Below are 27,708 nucleotides of genomic sequence, written 5' to 3' on the forward strand. Positions count from 1 at the left end.
AAAAATTCAAAACCTTTCATATGCATTGCATCCATAAGCATCATGCCACAATTGCATATTTGAATTCAAATTTGAATCTCAAAAGGCTATGGAAAGATTTTTATTTCATTTTAATCCCTAGGGTTTACACCTATTTGAGCTTTGGATCTTCAAACCATTAAGGTTTATATATAAAAGGGGTTTATTGCATATATGAGCTATCCCATAATTTTTGGGTAATTAATTCGGAGTTGAAAAAGTATTTTATTTAAATAGTTATATAGCCCTAAAGGCATATATAGGGCAAAAGTATTTTTATATATTTTATTTTGAGGGGAAACTACTCCCAAAAGTTGTATCATGATAGAACATGATTTTACAAATTTTCTAGAATTTATTTGGACCAATTTGGAGTTCAAAATCAAAAGATATCAAAGAAATGAGAAAAACAGAAAAAGAAAAGGCAAAAAGAAAAAAAAAAGGGTAACCGGACCGGCCCGGCCGTTTTGGGCCGAACCGGCCCGCTTACCGCGCGCGCGCCGCCGCCCCGCAGCCGGCCCCGCCGCGCCCGCGCCAGCCCCTACGACCGACAGGCGGGACTCACCCGTCTGGGGGGGGGGGCTTCTTCCCCAACGGGCAGGCGCCCAAAATCGCGCCGGCCACCGCGCGCCGCCGCCATCCGCGCCACCCCGTCCGCTCTGTGTTCCCCGCGACATTCCCCGCACGTCGGTTTAAAGCCCCGATCCCCCTCTCTCATTCCCCCTTTTCCCCCCGCTCGATTACGCGTCGGTTAGCCACCAATTCCTCACCGGAGAGAGCCTCGGTCGCCGCCGTTTTTCCGCCGTCACCGCCCCTCCGGTGAGCCCCCGTTGCCACCGACCCCCTTTTCCTCTTCCTCTCACTCTTGCGCAGATTTTGACGCGGGCACTTTTCGTTTTGGAGCGCTGCAGCACCGAGCCCCGTCGCCGCCGTCCGCCGCCCTGCACCCGCTCGCCGCGCCGTCTTCTCCATCGCCAGCGACCGTCCCTGCCGCCTCCGCACCGTGGCCCGCGCCGCCAATTCGCACCGCCTCCCCTTCTGGCCGTGCGCCGCCCGCGAACTGCCTCCGCCCCGCGCGCCCCGCGCCGCCGCCCGCCGTCCCCGCGTGCCGCACCGCACTGCGCCGCCGTCCCCGCATGCCGCCCCGCACCGCGCCGGCCGCTCGCGCACTGCCCTGCGCCCCGCCCCAAGCCGCCTCCACCCCGCGCCGGTTGCGCCGCCGTCCGGCGAGCCCGCGCCGCCCGGGTAAAACCCTAGGCGCCCGCCAGTGCCCGGCCGCCACGTGGCAGGTTCATTTTTTTTTACTTTTTGTTTTATTTTTTTCGTCCGAAATAAAAGTGCAGTTTTGCAGAAAAGCCCCCAGTGTTTCAAACCGTCATAACTTTTAAACCACTTGTCCAAAATTCACGATCCACACCTTTTTGGAATCCTTAGGAAATATAGAATATTTTGGCACTGTCCAATTTCAAATTTGAATATCTTAATCACATTCAAATTACAGATTAGAGTTTTATGCCATTTAAATCATAACTATTTATTTAGAAATCCTTTTTTAATTGAAACCAGTGCCTAAAATTTTGTTTAATCATTCTCTGTCCTTTGGGATAGAGAAATAAATATTTTGAACTAAATTATTTGGGTGATGCCAATAAAACTATAATTTAGGGTTTAATCAATTGTTTTTGCCTTTTGTTTAAAACCCTAATGCATTACTTTTAAGTACCAATGCTTTGGATCAGTTGATCACCCAAATAAAATAAAACAAATCATGTCACATGTTGCATTGCATCATAGCATATCTTAATTTGTCGTGATGTGAATTGTGTGTTTATGTATGTGTATGTTTGTTTGTCTCGTATAGTTTTCTCGGAGAGCGAACCTTGTGAGTGTGACGAGTGTTTGAACTCAAACTACTGTGACAAAGGCAAGTTCACTTTGATCATTTCACCTATTATTTTCTATGCATTAGATGTTTTATCAGTTGCATTGTTAGGAATATTATTATACCTATGCTAGCTATGATCTGTCCTAGTAGTATAGGATACCCTTGTCATGACCTTACCACCAATTGCCATCGGAGTAGTAAAATGCTATGCTATGAGAATATACGAGGGTGGTGTTATTACAATGTGATACTATTGAATTACAATATGATTTTCCTATTGTATGGCAAAACAACTAATTCAATGAACCGTCCTGGGTGGGCTGCTTTGAGTATTCGGATGTCGTGACGTTAGGTCCATTTCTATGGGGCCCGCTGAGTCGTCTCTCCGTGTGATTCGGGAGCGTCCATGGTCGTCTCCCCGTGCGATTCGGGGAGTGCCTGCGTCACAATGTGGGATGCCACCCGGGATAACCAGAGACTGGACTAGTTTCCTATTTAGTAGCTTCCAGTACAACCACATGGTAATATGGTCTCTACCAGGATGGATGTAAGACATGATCCTGGATCCGAGGGATTGTGCAGATGTAGCCGTGTAGGTGGGAACGTAGGTCCCTCAGGTGGTCTGGGTGATTATGGTCTGAAAATTCCTGTAATCGATGCCGTTGCTACTCTACCCTGAGGACAGCAAGGGTTTAACACGTCGATTTCTGTGGGGATTGTGTACAACCTCTCGAGAGTGTCAAACTAAGTACTTAGTCATGTCTCCGGTTACGGACAAATATGAGCAACTAGATATTGGGGTTGTAAGGAAGGTCTCACTCATTCCTTTTTCTTAAATAAAACGAATGGGTTGAACAGGGTAGGTGCACTTGATGTTTCTACTCAACGTGCTCTAGGTTAATAGGAGCATGGGTGTTTCTACCCCGTGTCCAATAGAATTCAAAACTAATTGTTTAAAACTGATAGGATGAAACAATGGTGCTTTTATGCAAATAGCCAAACCCCACCTACCCAATACTGCATGTACTTGATAGGATCTGTTATAACCCTTTGGTGAACTTGCCAATACATTCAATGTATTGACCCCCTAGTGGCTGCAACGTTTAAATGTTGCAGGTGAACCAGGTGAAGAGTGAGGTACGAATTGTTAGGGTTGCGAGTTTACATTCCAACATGTTTCGACTGTGGAGTTGTTATGGGACTCCTGTATCTTCTGCCTTCCGCTGCAAGATTTTATTTTCTCTTGAGCTAACCCATGAGGTTATGCAATATGTAAGGTACTATTTAATTCTGGATCAATACGATGTAATATACTTTTGACCTTTGTATCTTGATATTACATCTTGAAACTGTGTGTGCTAGCGAGTCGATCCAGGGACTAGCACAATAAGCACAGAGATCGAACCCTGTAAGGGGGAGGATCACTTCCTTTGTGCGAGTGTCTGGGACCACAGCTAGGTCGCAACATTGAGCCCTACATGGACGATATCGTCATCAAGTCGCGGCGTGGGGAATCGCTCGTCGGCGACCTACTGAAGACATTCGATAATCTCCGCAGAATCAAGCTCAAGCTTAACCCCGAGAAGTGCACGTTCGGCGTGGACTCGGGGCACTTGGTGGGCTTCTTGGTATCTCACCGGGGAATCAAGGCCAGCCCACAGAAGATTAAAGCGATCGAGAAAATGGAGGCACCCCGCAAGGTCAGAGATGTCCACGCCTCAATGGTTGCGTTGCGGCGCTCGGGCGTTTCATCTCAAGGTTGGGCGAGCGAGCCTTACCTTTCTTCAAGATGATGAAGAAGAAGGGCCCAGTCAACTGGACCCCCGAGGCGGAAGCGGCGTTCTAGGACTTGAATCAGTACCTCAAGTCGCCGCTGATCCTCGTTGCCCCTAAGCCGGGCGAGCCGTTGCTTCTTTACTTAGCAGCGACATCTCAGGTAGTGAGCTCTGTGCTCGTTGCTGAGAGAGAAGAGGAAATCCCGGGGGCTGACACAGTGGGACAGAGGGCACCCGAAAACCCGCAAGGACCCCCGGCTACCGCCTCTGCCCCGGGAACCAAGGGGTAGCACACTCAGGCTGTCCCCCGCAAGCAGCTAGTGCAGCACCCCGTGTACTTCGTCAGCACGATGTTGCGCGATATCCGGGTACGGTATCCACAGGTCCAGAATCTTTTGCTTGGGATCCTGCTCGCTTCACGGAAGCTCCGCCACTACTTTCAGGCGCACAGCATCACGGTGGTGTCGGGGTTCTGCCAGGAGCAGCCCCTCATCAACCGTGAAGCCACAAGGAGGGTGGCCGAATGGAGGATGGAGCTAGCGGAGTTCGGGCTGCGTTTCGCGAATACCAAGAGCATCAAGAGCGCCGCTCTCGCCGATTTCATCGTGGAGTGGACGTCTATGGGAATAGAAGAGGAAGAGCCGGAAGCAAGCCTACCTGGCAAGCTAGATGAAGGGTACTGGGTAATGTACTTCGACGGCGCCTTCAGCCTGCAGGTTGCCGGTGCCGGAGTAGTGATCGTTCGCCCACTGGAGATCAACTCAAGTTCGTGATCCAACTTGACTTCGCCAACTCCACCAACAACATAGCAGAGTTCGAGGGGCTGCTAGCCAGGCTACGCGCGGCGATCGCCCTCGACATAAAGCACTTGGTTGTTTTCGGGGATTCTCAACTCGTGATCAGTCAAGTGAACAAGGACTACGACTGCCCCCAGATGGCAGCGTACGTGGAAGAAGTGTGAAAGCTGGAGTCCAACTTCAAGGGGCTCCAGTTTGAGCACGTGAAGCGCAAGGATAACTTTGTTGCGGATGAACTATCCAAGTGGGCAACGGAATGCAGCAAGGTGCCTCCTGGGGTATTCGTACGGAGGCAGTCAAAGCCCTCTGTCGATCCCAAGTTGGTAGTCGGGGAAGTCCCTCCGGCAACTCAAGGAGACCCCGTAGCTGCGGGGCACCATGCTACTGAACTTGTGGCATGCTTGAGTCGGGTACCGCCACCTTGGGCCACGGATATCATTCGCTACCTCAAGGACGGGACCCTCCTGGGAGAAGACATTGCCGCGGAACAAGTAGCCCGACAAACGAAGATGTATGCTCTGGTGGATGGGGATCTCTACTAGAGGCGTCTAAACGGAGTTATGCTCCTCTGCGTGCCCCAGGAGGAAGGGCACACGCTGCTGGAGGATATCCATCGAGGCACATGTTCGCACCATGTGGCCTCCAGGGCGCTAGCTACGGCTTCTACTGGCCAACAGCCTTAGCCGATGTTGAGAAAATAGTCAAGACCTGTGAAGCATGCCAGTTGAGGTGGAGCCTATGCGAGCTGTCGAAGCACAGGCAGCCATCAAGTTCTTCAAGGGCATTGTGTGCCGGTTCGGTGTGCCTAACAGCATCATCACCGACAATGGCACACAATTCACTAGTGCGGTGTTCCGAGCTTACTACGAGAACATGGGCACTAAGATCCACTTTGCCTCTGTCGCTCATCCAAGGAACAACGGGCAGGTGGAGCGTGCCAACATAGAAGTGATGCGGGGCCTCAAGACGAGAACCTTTGACAAGCTCAAGAGCCAAGGGAAGCACTGGGTCGAAGAACTCCAGCCCGTGCTGTGATCGATTCGGACCACACCAAGTCGGGCGACAAGCCAAACTCCGTTTGCCCTCATCTACGGGGTAGAAGCTGTGCTGCCCCTCGAGCTCAAGTATGGGTCACCTCGGGTACGCGCATACGGCGACAATAGCCAACACGCGCAGAGGATTGACGACCTCAGCTTCATCGAGGAGATTCGATGCCAGGCTACCGTGCGAGCTGCAGGCTACCATCAAGGGCTCCGTCATTATCACGACAGGAGAGTCCGTCCCCGGAGGCTCGAGGTTGGAGACCTCGTCCTGCGCCGGATACATGGAACGAAGGCCGGGAACAAGTTGACTCCAAACTAGGAAGGCCCTTTCTGGGTAGTGCAGGTGACCAAGCCGTGGGCTGTCCGGCTGGAAACCGAAGAAGGCTTGCCGGTGCCCAATAGTTGGAATATTGAGCACCTACGCAAGTTCTACCCGTGAAACGGTGGCGCCTTACCCACGGGTGACGCTGCAGCAGCGTGCCTCTTTAAGCTAGTGTAGTCGGGTAAGGCCCGATTGTAATCCACTAGCACAAAGATGAATAAAGATGAGTGTTGTTTCAATGAATATTGTGTTTCCTGTTAATGCTTGCCTCTGTCTCCTGCTCTAGGTGCACAGAATTTTCTCTTCATCCTTGGCTGTGAGCAGGAGGCTGCTGGAACCTTGAAGACCAAGCTCGTTGCCAGGACACCCCGAAACAAGGCCTAGCAGTTGCAGAACCCGTTCGCAACGTGCTACGTGCCAGCAAGGCACCATGGAGTAATGAAAGTGCTCACAACCAAGTCTGAGGTTGACTCTCTGTGCCCAGGGGATGGGAGGCAGGAGGTTATCCAGTTTGTGCTGTTTTTCGTGCATTTCAAAAAAAATTCTATGCACCTTGGGCACTGCAAGAATCTGATATGCAGGGTAAAGATGGGGACGAAGGCACATTGTGATGCTCGTGGGACAGTCACGGGTGTCGTCGTCTTGCGAGTAAGTTGTACATATATGCCAATTACTTCGGGGCTTGATGCAGGAAACTGAGCAAGGGCTAGTGCCTCCACATGTCCGCTGGTGGTTCCGCGTGCGTGGTGGCAAGGGCAGCGCTTCGGCTATTTAAAGACCGGGGCAAGCGCGATACCAACAACGGGCAAGAAGGCAAGTGATCTCACAGAGAGGCGGTGGTGGTGCATCCCTCTGCGCTTGTCGCCGAGGGTGTTCCCACCACCGTGGCCCTGCCACATCACTTAGAAGAGAACACCAGAGATGGAAACACCAAAGCCGAGAGGCGTAGCGAAGGCATGGTGGTGGTGCATCCCACGGCGCATACCGCGGTAGGATGCATTGCCGCCGTGTCCTTGCCGCGACTCTCAAGTGGGTGCTCAAAAACGCTGAGAGCACAGAAAGCTAAGTACCTCACCTTGAGTCCTTAGTTCTTCCTTTGCTGGCATTGGTCAACCGGGGTGAGCTCAGTTCCCGTGTAGCCGGAGTGTAGGAAGGACGCTTGCGGGGGGAGGACGCTCCCCACACGTGACTCGCGGGTCCGTCCCGGAGGCGTGTGTGCTGGGGTAGTTAACCCGCAGGTGGAGTGACTGGCCGTTGCTGTCTGGCCCCAGGTCGGCACTGCGGGTCCGTCCCAGGTCCCTGGTCCGGCTAGACACGCGATTGGCGAGTCCCCGGGTACACAAGGTATAACACGTGAAGGACCGAGCCCCTCCCTGGCAAGCCAATTATAGGCAAAGAACAAGTAGATGGACATTGGATGAAACGGAACTGAAACAAACAAGTTCGTGATAAGCATTTAAAATGATTGGGGCTAACACAAAGTAAGTTGTAAGGCGCCTTGCGCCACTTGCAGGAAAGTAAATAAAAAGGAACAAGCAAACAACTATGCAGGAGGTGCTCTCGGAGCAGCAGCATCGGCGTCAGGTGCCTCCTCGACGTCGGGGCCTCCTCCGGCAGCTTCTTCGTCAGCAGCTTCAGCTTCATCGGCCTAATTCTGCATCCACACCACCATCTCGTCCACCACGCCTTGTACCGCTTCCCGGTTGGTCTTGGCCTCTTCTTCGTCTAACCAGGCGTCGAAGACCGACTCGAACTGGAAGTCGGGGTGGGCGGAGTGGACCCGGGTAAGGATTTTCCCGGTGACTTGCTCGGCTGCGAGGCCAACCTGCCGATCCCCGAAAGCCGTGACGCAATTCTCTAGGCCGTGTAGTCAACCAACAAAATCTGCGAAGAAGGAGGTGAAGCTGTCGATGTTCGCCCCGTCGAAGGAAGTCACCGGGATGTCGAACCCCTATAGTGCCTCCACCGCCGAGTCCGCCAGCTTCTTCAGCCTGGCTACGTCCTCCGTCCTGCGGGCCCGCAGCTCGGTGCATGCACCACGAGCCTCTTGGGCCTGCAGCTTGTGCTCGCGGCATTCGGACTTCAGCTTACCGCTCGGACGCCTTCTTGGTGTTGTCCTCATCGATAAGGCGGAGCTCTTGTCGCGCCATGTCGAGCTCACCCTGAAGGGATGAGCCCGCATCCTGGGCCGCCTTGAGCTGCCCCGCAAGCTCGTGCTCTCGGGAGCGAGCCTGGTCTTGAAGCTCCTTCTGCCGGCGCGCCGAGGCTTTGGCTGCCGCCGTAGCCGCCGTCTCCCGCTCTCCGACCTCGCGCCGGAGGCGTTGGATCTCCAGAGAGTAGTTGGACAGCAAGTCCGTCTTTTCCCGGAGACGCTCCTGGAACGAATCCAGGGCCGCCTGGAGCTCTTCCTCACCCTTGGCGTGCATGGCCTTCAGCAGTTCGAGCTCCCGTAGGTGCTCCTGCTGCAGGTCCCACAGTTGCCGGAGTACCTCGGCCTCCGGAACTCCTTGCACGGCGGGCGCCGCCCTTGCTTGCTACGCCTGCTGAAGCTCCTCCCGGAGCCATTGTAGCTCTATGCGCTGCTCCTCCACCTCCCGGCGCGCGATGCCTAGCTCTGCCACCACGCGAGCATGGTGCTGCTGCGCGTTGTTGAAGAAGTCGACGAACATCCGCTGTTGCTGCTGGATGTTGTCGATTACCCGGTGCCCTTGTACGAACACATTGGGGTCGAAGGTGATCCGACCCCATGATCGCCAGGCGAGCTCCCCTGCTCCCGGGCTAAAGGCGGCTTCGGCGGAGGAGGAGGACCCCGCTGTGATCGTCTGCGACTCTGAGGCTGCGTCAGGGTTTGGTCACGCACCTCCCGCTTGTCCGAGTCCCGCTGCTCCTTGTCCGCCCGAAGGGGCCGGCAGGGGGCTCTGGGGCTTCTCCAATGTGCCGCTGCTTGCCTCGGCTGGCCGGGCTGCCCCATGTCACCCACCGCAGGCGGCACCGTCTGCGTGGCGTCACCTGCGGTAGCCATTGCGTCTCCGGCAAGCTCCGGGGCAGTTTGTTGAAGGGCTCCGGCAGAGGCAACCTCCTCCGGAGCGTTGTCATCGGCCTCGCCGGTGAGGTCGATCACCCGCACCTCGGTGGGCGCGGGTGCAGCTGGGGCATCCCTGGCGACTGCACGTAAACACCTGCATCGGCCTAGAAGATGCAGATGGATGAAAGAAACACTACGAGGAACGAAATAGTACCTTGCCGCGTCTCGTCATCGGCCTGGTGTGCGGCTCCATCAGCCGCATCCCCGCAAGTTGTCAGGACACTCCCGCCGGCTATCGTGGATCCTGCGGGGAACACGGTGTTAGAAGGCAGTAGAGAAAATCAGTTAGAATAGGTGGTACTCGAGCCTGAGCATACCTACTGCCGGGTCAGTACCCTGCAAGCTTGGGTCGGGGACTCATGTGTCCCCAGCGGCAGCCGCCGCCGATGTATCAGCCGCATCAGCGGCATCCTTGTCGCCACCGCCTGATGCCGGGTGAGGTTTCTTGGCCGGGGCCGCCGACGAAGTGCTGGGCTGCCCCCTCTTCCTCGAAGATCTGGGAAATGTAGAAGTAAATTAGCAGAATATGTAAAATTAGCGGAAATTGGAATGGTTAAAGCAACATCAAACTTACCCCAGCGGGTTGAGCTTGAGCACCCTGTCCGCCAACATGCTCCTCGCCGGGGGGGCTTCGTGCGGAGGGAACTAGCGGAGCCGCTGGGGAAGCAGGGACGGCTGCCGCAGCTGCCTCGCTGCCGGCGGAGGCCACAGTCCCCGCTTCAACGTGAGGCGCCTGAGGCTGCGGGCTGGCTTCCCGCCTGCTCGCCCGCTCTGCGGCAGACCGCCTCACCAGGGGGGCGTCGTCGTCGTTGTCCTCCTCCGGCGCTACCCCGCCATCTTCCGGGGGAGCGTCATTGCTGTCGTCGTCATCATCGTCGGAGTCTCCTCCGACACCTAGTGAGGAGTCGTCGGAGTCTGAGTCCTCTGGCCTGGCGGAGCCCCGGTCCTGGCCACCCTTCCCCGACTTGGTAGCCGGCTCCTTGCCGGTGCGAGACCTGGGTTGCGGATGATCTTAATACATTGTATGACCTATTTACATGTGGTTAAACTTGTTGCAGAACGGCATGGTATAAATTTGTCTTTCACATGCTTAATTGATGTTCATTGCTATCAATTGTTTCATATGCTGCCCAAAAATTTCAGAACTGTTGGGAGTTGAACCTAGGTGGTTTTACAAGTTATTATGATGTCTTTTAGCAGGGAAACCATGATGGTTTGGGTGCTGGACCGTTTGGTTCAGATCCGGACTTTTGCTTGTCTAAGAGACCTCACTTGCAATCTTTTGCTACTCTTTAATCTTGACTAATGAGCATGTTGTGGAACAAATTAAAATGAACGAAAGTAGACTTGCTGAGTACCCTAAGTACTCACCCTTGCTGTTGACACATTTTTGCAGAGGAAACCCCACTGGAGAGCGATAACGATCTCGACCGTGACGAGTAGTTGCTTGGTTCTTCCCTACACACGGCCAGCCCCTTGGGTTGATTTTGTTGGGCTACCGAAGGTGTTCTTTGCAGCCATCTTATGGCACTACTTGAACCTTATTCCGTTGTGTTTTATTCGACTTTCGATGTGGTTGTATCACCTACGAACTCAAGTTAAAATCTGAACTATGTGTTATATCTTTTGTATGTGTGTGTTTGAGTTGTGATGTATCAATCTTAGGATATGTATGCATGTTTGGCATCTTGGGAAACATGTGAATCATATCCCGCCGTGTCGATTATGTGTTGTGCTATATCATGTTGTATCATGTTCATTGCTGAACTGAATATTGCTATGATCTATCCTTTATGTCGATAGAGAGCAAGTTTGGATTTTTATTGCAGCAATGAGCTTAATCCTGCGTGTGTTAGCTATAAGCGTAATCGAGGCCGCAACATGCATGGTGTTCGTATGCCTTTATGCCTTCGATGGCTCAGAACGCTTTTTTAATTTTTAGCACGGCAACGATTCTTTTTCTGTGGTGCCGTCAGTGTGCATCGATCAAATGCAGTAAATTTATGAAAACTTCTCCAGGTCTGCCACACTTCACTTGAAACCACCGTGCACGCCGTGCCGAGATTCGGGTAATCGAGTGCACAGCTATCTCTATTTAGCCGTGACAGTGACACATGTTTCACAAGATGAATTATCTCATATCATCAAGGTACATGATTTAAAAACCTGTCAATTTGAAGGAGCAGCGATCCAAATTTTGTCTACAGTAGTTCGGCCACGAATTATTTTCTTTACATGAATCTTCTCTTGTATATACCCAGTAGAATGGAACTACGTAGTTCGCTACATGCGGAACACTCGCAGGCACAGTGCCGCGCCGCAAACGAACAGTACATTGGTAGACATTGCTGCGTTAGTACAGCCAGCCCAGCGGTGTCAGAGAAAGACTGTGCTAGTACAAAGAGGTCATCCTGAAAAGAGGTGCGTCACATTCAGAGCAAGGCCTATCGATCTCTCGAGGTGACAAGAAAATCTGAATCCAGACCCTCTTTCCTTTTAAATAATGTATTGTACTAGCACTACTGTACATCTCCCCCACCCCCTATCCCGCAGTCAATGTAGAGTGTCCACCTCTCTCTCGTCCTCTTTAGTGAACCCCCTGCAGCAAGGCTCATATCATTAACGCTGCGCGCTCTGGCAGTGGTGCTGTCTGTAGACCAAAACTTTGGATATCCTCCGCATGGTGTATATCTTTATGCCTTGGATGGCTCAGAACGATTTGACTTCACAGCCGCGCACCTAAATAACGGCGCGACATCGTCTCTTTTTCTGTGGTGCCGGTGTGTATCGATCAAATGCAGTAATCTCTGCAGGTCTGTTAGACTGTACTGTCTTGATTCGAGCGCGTACGCCACGGTTCGCGTAATCGAGTACACTGCTATCTCTCTTTCGGCGTGATAGTGGTACTGTTTGTGGTTCTCGGTCAAATGCAGTAAATTTTGCAGAATGTGTTTTTGATTCGATGGCACGGTTTGACAGGCGGGCAGAGCTACTGGTAGCTGCTAGCTTTGAAGAGAGTGCTATACAGGGTACGGTAGTAGTACTTCAGGGCATCTAGAGTATCTAGAGTTAGTTTTACCTGGACCCAAACTTATCTCTTATCTTGTCACCAAACACTGAGGTAATTTTACCTCTAAGATGTACTCCACATCCGACGATAAAGTATTTGGAATCTCTCTCATGATTTATAGTCTCTCTTTTATTTTCGTGGGTGACGTTGGCGTGAATGGGGCAACGAGCGGCTGTCGCCGGCTTGCTCCTCGATGCCCTGCCGATGCAGCCTTCTTGGTGGGTCTCTGGGGAGCCTCCGGTTCCGCGGCAAGCACCTACTTCCCACCGCGTTTTCGGGAGCCCTTCTTCCCGGAGCCCTCGGGTGGGTTTGCCGCCGCCTTGGCGGCAAGTTCAGGCGCTAGGCGCCCTTCCTCGGCCATCGCGCACTTGTGCGCGAGGGCGTAGGTCCTGATCCGGTGCGTGTTCAGCGTCTCACGCATCTTCGGGTCACAGACATTGATGGCGTAGGTGTTGATGATGGCGGCCGCTTCCGCCTCTGGAATGGAGTAGGAAATGTTGGAGAACCTATTGGTGAAGTACCGCAACGTCTCCCTCGTCTTCTGCACCACCGTGTGCAACTCTGCCATGGTTCCCGGCCGCTTGTAACCACCTTGGAACGAGTTCACAAACTGCTCGCGCAGGTCTGCCCAGGAGGCGATGGACCCGGCAGGCAGGTTCAGCAACCAAGTTCTCGTTGATTCTTTCAGGACCATCGGGAACCAGTTGACCCTAACCTTGTCGTCGGCACCAATAGCATGCATGCCCAACGTGTAGGTCAGGAGGAAATCTTGGGATGCATTGTCCTGTCGTACGTCCCGAGTGCCGGCGTTCGGAACTTGCGGAGCCATGTCACCCGCCGCAGCTCGCGGGTAAACGCGGCGTAGCCATCATCGGTGCCCCAAGGAGCATCTTCCTGCTCCTCGGGACGATGGCGCTCTCTCTCGCGCTCGCGCCGGCGCTGCCAGCGCTGACGAAGATCTTCCTGCTGGCGGGCGTTCAGGACACCACGTGTGTCACCTGGCGTGATGGTCGGTGATGAATCCGAGTAATCCCCGGGACCATCACCATCTTGTCCCTCAGCGGGTTGAGGACGCTGTCCTTATCATGAGGCCCAGGGAGGATCCCCGCGTCCCGGGTTCTGGCCTCGGCCTAAACCAGCTGGGCCACCCTCACCTTGCGGTTGTTGGGCGGCGAGTAAGAGGAGCGCGTCCAACTCTGCACTCCACACGTCATGTGCTGGCGTGCCCTTTCACCGCTATTTGGGTTACCTCTTGTGCTGCCCGCACCTCTCCAACGGTGATTAGCTTCCTAGAAAGTGAACATCGAGATAAATCATCTTCTCTACGTGCCTCCTGTGTTCCTAAACTGAGTTCATTCACTTGTGCTTTAATTTGTAGTAGCCATCGTTCTTGAAGCCATATTATCTTATATGGGATTTGTGCTATCTCACTTATATATATCTTGTGCTATTTTGTTTAATATAAGTGCTCATCTTGTTATAGCTTAAGTTGTTGGTGTACTATAGTTGAACCTAGCATATTTCGGATTTGTGCTTGAAAATATCTGACTAGTTTAATTTCGCATTGACGATATATAGAGCCAAATCTGTAAAAGTATTGAAATGACTATTCACCCCCCCCCCTTCTAGGAGACATCGAGGTGTTTTCACCAATATTTACTTGGCATATAATATTTCTTAAAATTAGTTGCAACTTGGCCTTTTTTAAACTCATACTTTCTCTCACATATTGCACATGTCTAAAATGAGTATATTGTGCTGAAATTTATGTTAATCTTTGGTCAGATAAATGATGTTAGAGCATCTCCAACAAATGATGTAAAATAGCGCTTGTGCCTAAAAAACCGTTTTTAGGGCATAGGCAGCAAAAAATACCTTTCCAACAGATGATCTATAGCTAGCATGTGCCCAAAAATTTTTTAGGACATGCCCCTAAAAATGAACCCAAGTGATATATATTTGGGGCACTCGATAAAGCATGCCCAAAAACAAACCGTGTGCTTCCTCCTCTTCCGTGCACGCCATCCTCCTTCCTCCTCTCCCGCTTGCGCCATTTCCTTCCGCCGCCGGCCCTAGATGGCACCGCCCCGACTTCCCCGCCACCGCCTGCCTCGACCGGCCCCTCCTCCGCCGCCGCCCCAGCCCCGACCTCCACCGCAGCCTGGAGCGCGCACTGGCAAAGGCGGGCGCCGCCATGGCACGTGGAGCTACCGGCGGCCACACCGACGCCAGCGAAGCCCCGGTCGCAGCTCAGCAACAAGAGCAAACGGGATGCGACGCCGGCGGCCGACCCACCGGGGAAGAAGAGGAAGGCGGGCGTGGGTCGCGGTACCCATCTCACGGTGACCGACGACGACTCATCGCCGCAATTCATGCCACCACCCGTGCTGCCTACTGCTCCACCGCCACCCGCGCTGCCGGCAAGCGAAGAATTGCCCCGAGCCCCGGTGACGCCGACGGCCACATTCAATGTGTTTGATGTAATGTCTGGAAGGTAAGAACATTTTTTTGTTTGTTGTTTCCCATTTATGGTTTCAATGTTGTGTCGATTTGTGTAGTGTGGGCGGTGATGAGTGTCATTTTGATATTGTAGCTTGGACGATGATGAGTTCATGGCAAATATGAACATTGGTTCATATGATTATATGTCTCAATCACAAGATTATGACACTCAAGTGGGTGACACTCAACTTGATGGTGGCTTAGATGATGAGGGTTTCATCGATGAGATGCCGAAGGGGAGAAGGGCCAACTACACCACCGCCGAAGACTTGTTGCTTGTAAAGGCATGGCAGAAGGTTGGCATGGATGCAGCCGTGGGTACCGACCAACCCAAAGCTCTCTATTGGGTGAGGATCAAAGGGTACTTCGATGAACACAACCAAAGTGGCAATGAGCGGACGACGACTTTTCTTCGGCACTGTTGGTCCACAGTATTTTTGAATTGCCAAAAGTGGTCGGGATGCTTGTCTTATGTGCAGAAATTGAACCCAAGTGGTACAAATGATTGTGATAGGGTAATATGTTCTCCACCTTGCCTTAAGTTCTCTTTTGCATGTTAAACTTGCATATGCTTAATTACTTCCTTGTCTCTTGATATACGTAGCACAATATTGCAATCAAGGCATTCAAAGGAAAGCCCAAGAAGAGCAAGAAGGGCAAGCTCATACAAGGCAAAGCTTTCACTTTATCTCATTGTTGGCAGAGCTTGAGCACGATGAGAAGTGGAGGAATCGTGATATGTATGAAGTGCCAATGAGAGCTACCAAGAGCTCGGTAGGAGATCCAACCATTGTTGATGATGATGATAATGAAGTACAAGTGAGGAAGGGAAAAGAAGCCCCACAACCAACTCGGTTGCAAAAACATCAAAAAGGCCTGAAGGGAGGAAGATGGCCAAGGATAAGGGCAAGAAGTCCGGTGAAGATGACATAAAGAAGTCATTGGATGCCATTTGCAATGCAAGGAAGGACTATGTCGAGGAGAGGAAGTTGATGAAGACCAAGGAAATGGAGGAGAGGAGCGCTGCCAAGGTGAGGTGCGCGGCAACCGAAGAGAGGAGGGTGTTGGTGGAGGAGAAGAAGATGGCTTTGAGAACACCATGCGGCTCATGGAGAAAGAGAAGGTATTCATGTTTATGGACACAAGCAATCTTAGTGAGAAGCAAAAAGAGTATGTTGAGTTGATGCGCGGACAAGTGTTATCACAAAAACGCATGATCGGAGGCTACATGATGAATGGATTCGTGGATGGCATGGGAACCATGGGTGGCATTGGATGTACCTTGGGTTTCATGGGAGCCATTGGAGGTACCATGGGTGCCATGGGTGGCATTGGATCCATGGGAGGGATTGAAGGTACCATGGGTGGCATTGGAGGTACCCATGGGTGGATTCATGGCATCCATGGTTGCTCCCATCTCTCCATTTCGAACTTCCACGAATGGATTCAATGGAGGTACCGTGGGTGATGGCAATGAAGGCAATGGAGCCGATGATGGCATGGAAGGGGAAACACAAAATGATGTTTGAACTATGTTTTGTGTTTAGGTGAACTATGTTTGTGCTTGTGTGAACTATGTTTGTGAGTTGACCTTTCATATGTGCTTGATGATGAAGATATGATCTTGAATTATATGCTATTCATAGGCTTGTGTGATTATTTGTTAAATATCTAGGTTCATATGTTCATCACATATATGTGAATTTGCAAAATGTCAAATGTTGCCAGATTTTTACATCATCTTGATTTTTGCTAGTGCCTTATTTTACATCATCTGAAATGGTTTTCCTATTTTAGGACACAGAAAACTGCAAAAGTGGTGTCCTATTATATACATCATCTGTTGGATATGCTCTTAGGTGTGATTTTCTCGCTGTTCTCTGTAGCACTCTACCAGCTAAGAAATATCTCTCCGATGTTTATATGATCAGCTAATGTCCCGTGTGTTCCTCATCATAGGTTTCAAGGTTGCTTGATATACATAAAAGAACTGATCTGTAACAAAGTTTGTAGATGTGCATCCGTTTGGGAACAAACATGATCCATCAAGAAAATGTATGTTGGTATTTCATTTTTCAGGAAGACGAAAGCTGGAGACATCGACATAGGAGATGCATGGCGACCTTACAACACACCGTACATTTCTTTCATGCATGATATATTTGTGAAATAGTATGTAGTGGTCAGTGTTGTCCATTGTTATCTATGTTGTTGTTTATATAAGCTTCTACTTAAACTTCCTTTCAAGTTCCAATATAGCACAATTGTATGGAAACATTGCATTAACAAAAAACGAGTACCAGGTCATGTTCCAATTCTTAATTTGCATATAGCACAAGTACCGTTCGTGACCTGTGTCGAACTATCCGAGTAATGAGCATAATGTGCTCACATCGCTATCATGACAACTATATAAGTAGCTTGGTGAGGAAATACTAATAAAATTCACTTAAAGAAAAATGAGGTTCAAAAGGCATGTTCACATTTTTATGATCTGCTTGTGCACACTTGCTAGTGTACGAAGGTTGAGAAACAGGGCACAAGAGACTAGACAAGTGGGGAAATGGACTGCGAGCGCAGAATCTTTGAGGCAAAGATGTCCCTTCCTGGGATAATTCCTCGGATCCGCTACGAAGGAGCACAGAAGCTCACGGGTGGCCTCGTTCCTTTTGAACCGGGCTGATCTTTCCCTTTCTTTCTTGCCCACTGTTCTTTGGCTTGGGCAGCTGTTTTGTTCTCCATTTTGGAGCACTGTAATCTTTACCGCTAGCATAGTTAGCTCTTGTACTCTGGCCTCGGCCCCTTCTTCTTAATGGAATTTTAGCAGCTCTCCTGCTAACTTTCAAAAAAGAGAATGGAATTAACAGTGGAGTGCCATTGAGCAAATCCGGTAACGTCAATCCATATGATCTTCGCTTCTTTCAAGGGAAAAGAAAACAGAAGTGAAAAAAATGCAATGAACTGAAGTTTGCCTATGGACGTTTCAGGTAAAACTAACAGTGAAGCACACGCAGCTGATACTGTCGTTTAGTTCCTGTTCTTCCAAATCTGCAGTAATAAAATCAGACCCGTATCGCACTCACGGGTATACCGTACACCAAAACAGGGTCATATATCAAGAAGTTACAGCACAAAGACCTGTAATAATAATGTTACAACAAGATTAAGAAAAAACACATTTTTTCTCTAGGTACAGTTTTGGGGAGCTTACATGAATGCCGACGGCGAGGGGTTAACAACAATATGCCGAAGCGGATTAGAGACGTCACCCCCACCAGCGTGTTTCACAAACTCCGCAGGGGTCAGGAAGTTACCATGGCAGACGCAGACTATCCTGACGCCCTCGCCGCCTTTCCTGTACCTGTAGAGGAAGCCGTCAATCTTCTTCCCGTCGGGCCCTTCCACCTTGGAAGAGACCATTGGCATGTCCTCCATCATGCTCTTCCTCATGTCGCTGCTGCTGTTCGTCCTCATTGTCAAGGACCCAAGCGTCCTCAACGGAGGCTGCTGCTCTGCCCCTGCCCTCTCGGCTGCTCTTGTCACAGAAAGAGGAAGTACATTGTTTTGATCGGTATACTCAGAGGTTGAACTCCTAGCGTCTGTGAACTGGGCACCTGACAACACAAGAGGAAATATTTGAGTTTCCTTGATGCAAACACAAACTAGAGCACCAATTTGTTCCTCACTAGATTGATACTCTTTTTGCTTCTCTATGCACAATCCTGGCATTGGCTGCAACACATTCTTGTGTGCAAGTACCAAGAACAGATTGGAAATTGAATCGCAGGACATAACTACCAATTGTTTCGCAAAATGGTTGGGCCCCCAACTGGTTTGCAGCCAATGTGCTCGCCAACTGCCAAGTTTTCAATAACTCAGACTACAACAATATGTAGGAGATAAAAGAGCACTTGCTCATACGTCAAGAGAACATGAGCCTGTAAATTTCAGGAACTAAATAAGCACGGATTGAAGTATGAGACTAGTTTCTTGTGCAGTTAACTAAAATTAAGATCTGGCAAATACTTAAAGCAACTATGTCTCCACCAAAATGGTCGAACAAATGGAGTTAAGTCACGGATCTGAACAACTGACTGAGATAGGGTTGTGGCAAACTAAAAGACCTTTTACGTGTTTTGATTTGCTTGAAAGGATGAGAGATTATAGGGCAATGGATGGCACCATACCCGTGTGCAGCAGCATTCTTTGCTTGATTTCCTTGATCTAGTGGTGCCAAAAGAGAAGAAGATGGAGAGAAGTGCAGAAGGGATTTGGCAGCCAAAATTTTGACGCAGGAGTTTGCATAAAAAACACTGGCACTCACGGATTGGGCTGGGCAAGCCAAATTTTTCGTGCCCATCCAAATTTTTGGGTATGGCCAGCTTTAGCGCAAAACTATATGTACCCATAAGTCGAAATGAGTGTAAAAAATTCTAGGTCTGCACTTTTGCGGTCCTGGCAATTCAAATATATAGATGCCGATATACAGGTTAAGGTTTTACTGATTTAAATGAATGGAGCAAAGTATCAATCGCTGTGGATACACATTAGCTTGCTGCAGGAAAAAAGTGCTGGTCTAACATAGTAAACATTAGCCATCACTTGGAAACTCAGGTAGATCACACCATGTAGTGAATTACCTTCAATGAGTTTTAAGCAGCAAAGTTTGTTTGAGTATTTTTTTTCGTTAATCAATCACACGAATCTATTATGTTAGTATACTCTTCACGGACCAAACATAAAAGCACCTCATATGTTTACTCTGCTAAATCAAGTTAAAGCACCATATAAACTTAAAAATTGTCACCCCTTGTCAATATTAGCTCAGATATACCTATCCTAGGACTCAGTGGTACCCATCGCAAGGTAATCAGAAATGGCACCTGATTTTATTGACAAAGGAAAATCCTGCCACAGTTAAGAACTACCTGTTGAATTAAACCTGTCGGAGTATAAACAAGGAATAATAGGATAGCTCACATAGATGTCATTTGGGTTGCATTTGCACTACATAACTTAGCCTCAGTCACATTTTTGTCCATCTTATTACAAACCTGATCTGAATCAACATCATGGACATTGCCCATGTGTTTTATCTCAAAATGCATGGTAATGAATTAATTTATCACGTCTTCAAAACTCATCAGTCCAGATTTCTTTAGTTCCTCAGTTGGTGAATTCTTTACTCTTATAAAGATCTGAGTAGGCAGCAGTCGATACATCCTTACCTAGATTACCTCTTAAACTGCGAGGATGTTATTGCTATCGTATCATGTTAAGAGTTGATTGGATTGATGTATACTTTGCAATATTTCCTTATTTTGCACAGGGACAGACAAGGACGTTTGGGTCCCGTGATCTAGGTAGATGGTATCTGGGAACATTCGTTTGCTTCATCTGGGGTCGGAGTGGTGGGCCACTGGATTCTATTCTGGCCCAACATCATGTATACAACAGTGCTAATGCTGGGCCACTTCGCGTGCGGTTGCTGGACGAACTCAAATTTTTTGGGATGGTACACGGTCCCCCCGCTCACCCTAAATATCCCCTGGTTTCCCCTCCCGCCGCACCACAACCATGGCCGCTCCTCCTCCGCCTCCTCGAAAATCTATTCGCCAACAGCGAACGCCAGAGCCGTCGACATGCCATGAAGATCCGTGACCGCCGCCATGGAATTTATCTCCAGCCGCCATTGTCTCAAGTTGCAGCGGTGCAGCCTCCTAACATCGGCAACCCTCTCCAGATCCAACGTTGACCAGCGCGGTGGCAACGTGCGGCTCCACCACCAGTCTCCACCGTCGTGGCCGTTGCTGTTCTCGGGCCCCGGGTAGAGCACCGCTGGGAGGGACTAGAAGTGCTCCTCAGGCCCATCGAAGTGCGCCATTGTCATCGTTGTCGTCGCAGGCGCCGGGTAACTGTTCTTGGGCGTGAAGCGCCAGTGGATGGAGGCAACGGCCGGCGGGATGGACACAGCGAGGTGGCTGCACAGCAGGCGCAGAAGTGGAGCGGTCCATCTGCCTCCTCCAGATCCGGCAGGCGGGGCAGCAGCGGGCCTTGCGTCGAGCTCCAGTTTCTCCCTACCCTTCTCGCAGCGACAGCCGCGCGACCCATGTCTTCCAGGATGCCGCGCCCACAACGCTGGCACATCGAGAAGTTGTTGCGAGGGAGAGGGAATGTAGCAACTCGAGGCGGAGAAGCCCATGGCCGATCTTGCCACAGAAGCCGAAGCTGTCGAGGGAGAGCCCGGAAGCACGGATGGTTCGTGGGTCGCAGGTGACGCAGGCCCATGCGCACGCACGCTCGTCGTCCTCGCTCCACGTAGCAAGCCGCTCCTTCGTGTCCAGCACGTCGACCTTGAACAGGATGTCGGCCATCACCTCTCGCTGCTCATGAGCAATCACCCTTAGTTGCCGCTGACGCTGCTCATGAGTAATCTCAATTTTCAGGTTGATCCGGTCCTTGACCCATTTACCCGGTTTACCTCCTTTCTGATCTATTTTCTGGCATATCCATTTTCTGGTTGATTTGTTGTCAATGCTGAATTTGTGATGAGTCAAGATGTTGCTAGTCAGTACAGATCTTGTTGTCGATTGGAAAATTCGTGATGATTGGAAATTTGATCAGATTAGAATTGATGAATATGCTTTGAAATTTGCAAGAATTCAAATATCCCCAACAAGGGAATTTGGTGTTCGCTAATATGTGCAGTGTTTTGGTCCATGTCAGTATCGCTGGTCCATGACCAAAGTCCGGCAAAGACATGGGCCATATCAGGTCTGTGGTAATAAATAGCATGTCCCTTGTGGGCCAACATGGGGACGTACGGGTCCATATACGAAAAGGCTGGCGTGTGCATACTAACAGCTCTGAGCTCATTGCAGCGCTCCGATCGACGGAGGTAAGGCTGGGATGCCGAGACACCTAGCACATGAGCACTGAAAGGGATCTCCACTGATGATTAAACTACTCGTGCAATAAAAAAAACTTCTATAGCGAGTACAAGATAAATATTTCAATAAATTCAATCCATATAGTGACATGTGTCCGATTATTCCCAAAAATTTCCTGTGCGCCTTGTTTGCACTATGCTAGGAAGCTGGAACTCATGAGGTTTGTAAGCTAAATTTCTAAGGTAAGCGAGGGAGAAGTAAATGAAACAAAAGTTGTAAGGCCATTCTACCTCCAACTTGTGATGCATGACTCCCATGACGTCTCAAGGGGCGACCGGGAGAGCCAAACCCTAGCCGCCACCATGCTCCTTCCATCCCCTTCCTCATTGCCATCGCCTGAGAAGCATACCGGGCAAAGCCCACGTGGCCAACGATGAAGGTGGTGGCAAGTTCTTCCATCTGGTGGTTCTCTCATGGTGGAGATTGGCTCATTCGTCAATGACCTTGCGGGGAGACGACACGGTTGTCGGCATGGTGCTTATGGGTAAGGCATGCCTATGCGCTCAATTGACCGGATCTAGGCTGCACGCTCCTCGGGCGTGGTGACCCAACCAGATGGCGAAGATGAGGGTTGGGCCGATGACACATTCTGGCGGCGTGGCAAATAGTGATTGGTCCAGGGCGAGCGGGGACTGCAGTGATGGCTGTCCATGTTCACATAGATCTAGGGACGAGTGCTTAAGATCAAGACATTATCCGCCACAACGCCAGTCCCTTCCATCATGTTTTCCCACATCATGAGTAGGCCGAGGCCACCCTGTGTCAGGAGCTGGCTAGCATGAGTGCAGGCGCCAACCGGTAGAGATGTCGATGATGGCATGGCGGATTCGACAATAAGTGCACTTAATTTCTCCAGGTGAAAATCCATGATCTCACCTTTTCGCTAGATTAGATAGTGTCAACGTACGTGCGTCATGTCCTTGAAGGCATTTTCTTGGAGTAACATGCTTTGTGTTGATCCCATGTTTTTGCTGGTGGATTTGTTCCTTGGCGATTGGTTGTGGTACTGGTAAGTGATGGAGAAGATGGTTGACATGAGGCTACCATAAAGAAGATTGCCTCCAACTTTTTCTTGTTCTTTTTGTAAGGTGATGTGTTCAGCCTTGATACTTGGCATCTTTCTAACAATATATGGTTGTGTGCATCCGATGATGCAGAGGGCAGGAGGTTTTGTTTTTATTTTCAGAAGAAAAAAACTTGTGATGGGTCATGTGCCCATTCATGAACAGAGGAGTTGAACAAGAGCTCATGGAAGAGGGTGAATGGGTGGTGACAGCCAACAGGTATAACTGGTGTCTACCAGGGAGAGGGAGGGGTCCTCATTTTCATGAAAAAAGGATGGGGTCCATCTGCCAGATAATTAGCAGAACGAAAAAGGGCAGGTTTACTACCCATGCGTCCAGAAGATGGTTGTGTTTCGAGGGTGGTTAGAATCTTAGAGAAGTCCAGATTTAGCTTCTTCCTGTTTGTTTTCCTACCCAGGTATAACCTGGTAGTAATTATCTGTATAATGTAACTTCCACCAAAATCTGTGAACTTCGTTTTTTCCATAAAGTGGAGCACTGGGGACAAAATGCAAAAACTTACCCATGCCATTACCAGAAACATTGTGACAGCCTAACTCAAATTGGAGGTGGCACACATGGCCCATGTGCGGCAGTAATGGTTAAGTACTTAAGTCCCACACTATAATTGTAGATGGCATACAGACCTAATGGAAGCAAGCCTAGCAACTCAGGGTTAACCTTTTTTGGTGAAGTGAGTACACAGCGCATGTGAGTCTCTAGAATGTGTGTGCAAGGACACTGAGTACTTCGCAAATTTTGGGCCCATGGGCATTGCAAAAGTAACAATCCCCGATTCAGAATATTGTAAATGACCTAGGAGCCAGAATGCATACATAAAATGTTGCACTATCCATGCTTCTTATCACTTACCACTAACAGATTTTTGTCTTGTGTATCTCCTCCATGTGTACATGCAAAATGTAGCTTACAGGATATATGATCCAAATATGATGGTATGCACCAGGTTCTATTTAAGTGTTTACGCATGAGTGACATACAAATTGGTATTACTTTTTTGCGGGGAGACATACAAATTGGTATTGACATGGTTATCTCTGTTATTTGGAGTGCTAAGTTGATTACCCTGGTTCGGTTTTTTTCAATGGTGAGCACCAAGCCTAACATTCCCTAGACAGCTAGACTGGACATGGGGTGGTAGATCTTAGGGGGTGGGGATGAGACCAAATGTAAAATTATTAAAAGAGTTTGAAAACCGCCCAACCACAAGTGAAGACACACTAAATTTCATACTCAACAAACATGCATGGCATTAAATTTATCTCACTTATCAAATCTTTGCTGCTAGCGAATCACGGCCCAGTTATCCTTCTACATCTATGTGAACATTGGGGACAAAATCGAGGACCGCCGAGTTAGCAAGACAAAATACATCATCCGATAAAATACATCTAAAGTTGATATGAGGCAACATCATCCAAGTAACGAGACATGATCTTTTGATACTTCCCTACCTCTCTAGTCTTATTTTGGCATCCCAAATGTTGAGCAATCAATTTCAGTTCCCAGGAGAATTGTTGCAATGCGGGCATGTTCCTTGCTAAAATTACTAGTATGTTCAAGCTTCAGTTGCCAAAACAAGAGGCAATGCCCAAATCTGGTTACGATGAACAGTATTTACCATGTTGGAATTTCAAGATGAATCAACAGCAATTAAGAGAAACTAACTGAATAACAAAAGAGCAGTAAGAGGGAAGCATATGCATCCATCTGTTCATCTATTATACCTTGCTCCTGCGGGTTTGCAGAGCTGCTGCTCCCTTGCGATCCGGTTGACCTCTTCAACTGGAGCCCGTTAACGACGTCGTCGCCGTCCTCCTTGTCGGGCTTGCACGGCCCCGACGACGAGCCCATTGAGCTCCTCCGCCCGAGCATCTTCCGCCGGGCTTCAAGGCGCCGGCGGCTCTGCATCTCCCGCCGGCGCCACCGCTCCTCCTCGGTGTCCATGGGCAGCGAGCTCGTGCGCAGCAGCTGCAACGGCGACGCAGGGGAGGGGTCGCCGTCGCCGTCGCCGGCGGACACCGAGCAGGTGGACGCGATGGACGTCGAGCGTAAAAGCCGCGGGCGCTTGGCATCCGGGGAGCGATCCGTGCCAAACCGGCTGCCAAGGCACAGCCCCAAACCTAGCTCTATCTCGTCCGACTCGCCTTCCGCAGCGCTCCCTACTCCCTCAGGCTGTGCTTTCTCGCCGCCCCCGAAGACGCGCAAGAAGTCCCTCGACGCCATGGGGCGCAGCGCCACCAAGAAAACCCCACTTCTTTCCACAAATCCTTACCGGTTCTCACCCCCTTGCACGTTCCGAGCAAGAAGCTCCTGAACAAATGGGTACCTAAAACCAGAACCACCGTCAGAGCTTCCAAGAACTCGCACCCAAGCTTCCAAGCGAGCCAAACAGCCCAACGCGGTCGCTTAATTGTTGCAAAAGATAGTTCATGCCAGCAAGAGAATGGACAAGAAAAAGGAGTGGATTCGCTTTGCCCGGTGGACTAGAAAGATACAGTACTAGATGGGAAGAAAGAAGAAGATAAAGAACAGGAGCAATCAGACAGATCTCTGTGACTCTGTGTGATTGGTGGGAGGAGCGGCAGAGGAGAGGAACAGGAAGGACGTGTCCGTCTAATCTATCGCATTTCCTTTTCACTTGCTTGTTGATCAGCGATTGCTACTACCTTTCCTTACTAGCAGGTTAATTAAAGCAAGTGGGCGTAGATGGACGTGAAGGGTGACCACGTGTCGGACTAAGCCGACACGCGCTGCGCTGGGCCACCATGAGGCATGAGCGGAGCTAAGCCGAAGACAGGATTTCGTAAAAAGAGAAAAATAAATGCAATGCTGGCTTACAAAATTGAATCAAGCTTAACACAGATTCAGGCTTTAATGATGACACGAAAACGGGGTCAACAGGAGCAGTGCCGAAGGATTCCCATAATTCCCATAAATCAAGCTTAACACAGTATACCGTGGATCAGAGGGAGTATTAGAATTTCAGTTGCATTGAATTCCTTCAAGATTTGACACAGGGTTGTACCTGACAATTTGAGTCCCCCTGGCAGAATCCAAAATGAGACCTTAAATGATAACCAGAATATGTTTATGAAACCGAACCAAAACAAACGATATAACTTTGAGGTTTTTTTCTTCTTATTTCTCTTTCCATAACAAAAATCATGCTTTCTAATTCTAAAAGATGAGATGAGGACCAACGAAAAAACCGTCTTGATATTTAACAAAACCTATTTATTCAAGTATTGGCACGTGAATTATAGGTACTTAGCAAGACAAGATGTCAGTGCCTAACTCCGACACCGGGATGCCACGCACCTCCTTTTTGGTTCGGTGAGGGCGAGGAAGCTTGTGGCGACCCGGACCCGTAAGGATCTGGAATCTCTGTGTATTCTGTACTAGTCCCTGGATCAATAGATAGTACACACAGTCCAAGATGAAATGCCAAAAACACATGTCTTTTATTAACGATAAACAATAATCCAGAGTACATATTTTATTACACAGTGGAAAATCAAATTGAATACCAATGAGTCCATCAACGCCGCAGGCTTGTTGAGTATAGACCCGCGACCCTGCGTAACCTTTCTTCATACGTCAACATCTGCCCATGATCGGTGCAGGTCAGTACATTGAATGTACTTGCAAGTAGATACTTGTGTGGTTAGGAGAAATGCAAGTACATGCTTAAGGATAAGTCCTAAATAGGATTCTACGGTTTCTTTTGCAAAAAGCCAGTTTTGAATTTTGAAATACTCATAATACTTTTTCTTTGGAAAACTCTAACTCTAGAATTTTGTAGAAAATAGTTTTTGAAAACTAATATGTCAAGTGGAATCTGCACCACAAGACTTAACTCTGTGATCTGCCATCAGTGCTTCGATGACTCACAAAGCTTTCCCTTACTATGCATTCTGGGTCAAACTGACACTCACATAGTAACCCTGACTCATTCTGTGGATACTTCCATCGAGTAGAAACTCATTCTGTGGATACCATTGACTCAAAACAGTTTTTGAGTTTGAAAACAAAACTTAGAAGATCTCCTCTTGACCAGACTTAGTAGCTCAATTCGCCCGTAACCAAGGCCATGGCTAATCGATTAGATTGACACTCTCGAGAGGTTTGTACACTTTACCCATCAGACACAATCAGTCCAAAGTGTTGCCTAACGACAAGCGTGCACAACAGGTAAAGATTGTGACGAAGTCTTTCACTAGAAGCCCCCTATACTTAATCCTGGCACCGCCCGCCCCATATGAGCACATTGGCCCCTCTCCGGATGACGATACCTAAGTAAGGGTTTCCCGCTAGTTACTCGTCTAAGCCAGAGCCATAATAGCAGGTGGTTGTACAGGTAAGCTTTTGGGTTCCATTGGAAAAGACTTGAACTTTTTGATACTGGACGGCGGTCCCCACCGAAATCCTGAGCATCTGCAGAGCCGAACTGGATGCTACCCTTGTCGACAACCAAAAATGGTCTAAGACATACCACTCCGCCTAGTGGAAAACATTTTTGGGTTTTATTTCGAAAATATTTTTGCAAAACATATACCGGCTCAAACTGAGCACTTAATACTTCAAAAATAGTTTTGGGTCCCTCCCGATACAATAATGTAGTAAGCACTTTGTAAAATCATACAAGTATAACTTAGGATAATTGGTGGCATGACAAACAACCTGTAGGCATACTACATAGGTCATAGCTAATAAATTGCAAACGCATTTTGAAAATACTTTATAGAGAATAAGTCCTACACATGCATTCTTACAATTTGTAGAATAAATTAGCATATGCAAAAATATAGGATTCTAGATGATCAAAGGTATCACTTGCCTTGGCCTGTGTTGATACAAACTTCTTCTTCACGACACTCGGTACAATCGCACACCAAATCATCTATCGTGAAGAACAAATAACAACAATAACGACATTGTTCGATAACTCCAAATAAATCCAAATGAAGAACCAAAAGTGATAATCAACGATTATCTTTATTGCTAAAGCACAGGATAGGGTCCGGAAAAGATGGGAATACTTTGATAGGAATTATGACTAAAGAATTATACTATGCCCTTAATATCCACATGTTTTATTTATGAAAACATGAACAATACACATCTCATGATTCAACTAAATTATGGCAAGATATGCAACAATTTGACAAAGCTA

The 27,708-nt window shown here is 49.2% G+C and overlaps 2 protein-coding genes across 2 annotated transcripts; one reads left to right on the forward strand and one right to left on the reverse strand.

Annotated features, from left to right (window-relative positions):
* The first annotated feature begins 13,991 nt into the window (after positions 1 to 13,991).
* Positions 13,992 to 16,237, forward strand: LOC104581761. The gene is made up of 3 exons (XM_010230202.3): positions 13,992 to 14,489; positions 14,589 to 15,012; positions 15,102 to 16,237. The coding sequence occupies exons 1-3, from the start codon at positions 14,368 to 14,370 to the stop codon at positions 15,252 to 15,254; spliced, it is 699 nt and encodes a 232-aa protein (XP_010228504.1). The 5' UTR covers positions 13,992 to 14,367; the 3' UTR covers positions 15,255 to 16,237.
* A 1,217-nt stretch (positions 16,238 to 17,454) lies between these two features.
* LOC100830859 (ninja-family protein Os03g0419100) lies at positions 17,455 to 25,206 on the reverse strand. The gene is made up of 2 exons (XM_024456937.1): positions 24,260 to 25,206; positions 17,455 to 18,111 (listed from the first exon to the last, which is right to left on the reverse strand). Exons 1-2 carry the CDS (start codon positions 24,756 to 24,758, stop codon positions 17,705 to 17,707), a joined length of 906 nt encoding a protein of 301 aa, XP_024312705.1. The 5' UTR covers positions 24,759 to 25,206; the 3' UTR covers positions 17,455 to 17,704.
* Between the last annotated feature and the right edge of the window lie 2,502 nt (positions 25,207 to 27,708).

This window comes from Brachypodium distachyon, chromosome 1 (genome assembly GCF_000005505.3).
Source record: "Brachypodium distachyon strain Bd21 chromosome 1, Brachypodium_distachyon_v3.0, whole genome shotgun sequence".
Taxonomy (NCBI): Eukaryota; Viridiplantae; Streptophyta; class Magnoliopsida; order Poales; family Poaceae; genus Brachypodium; species Brachypodium distachyon.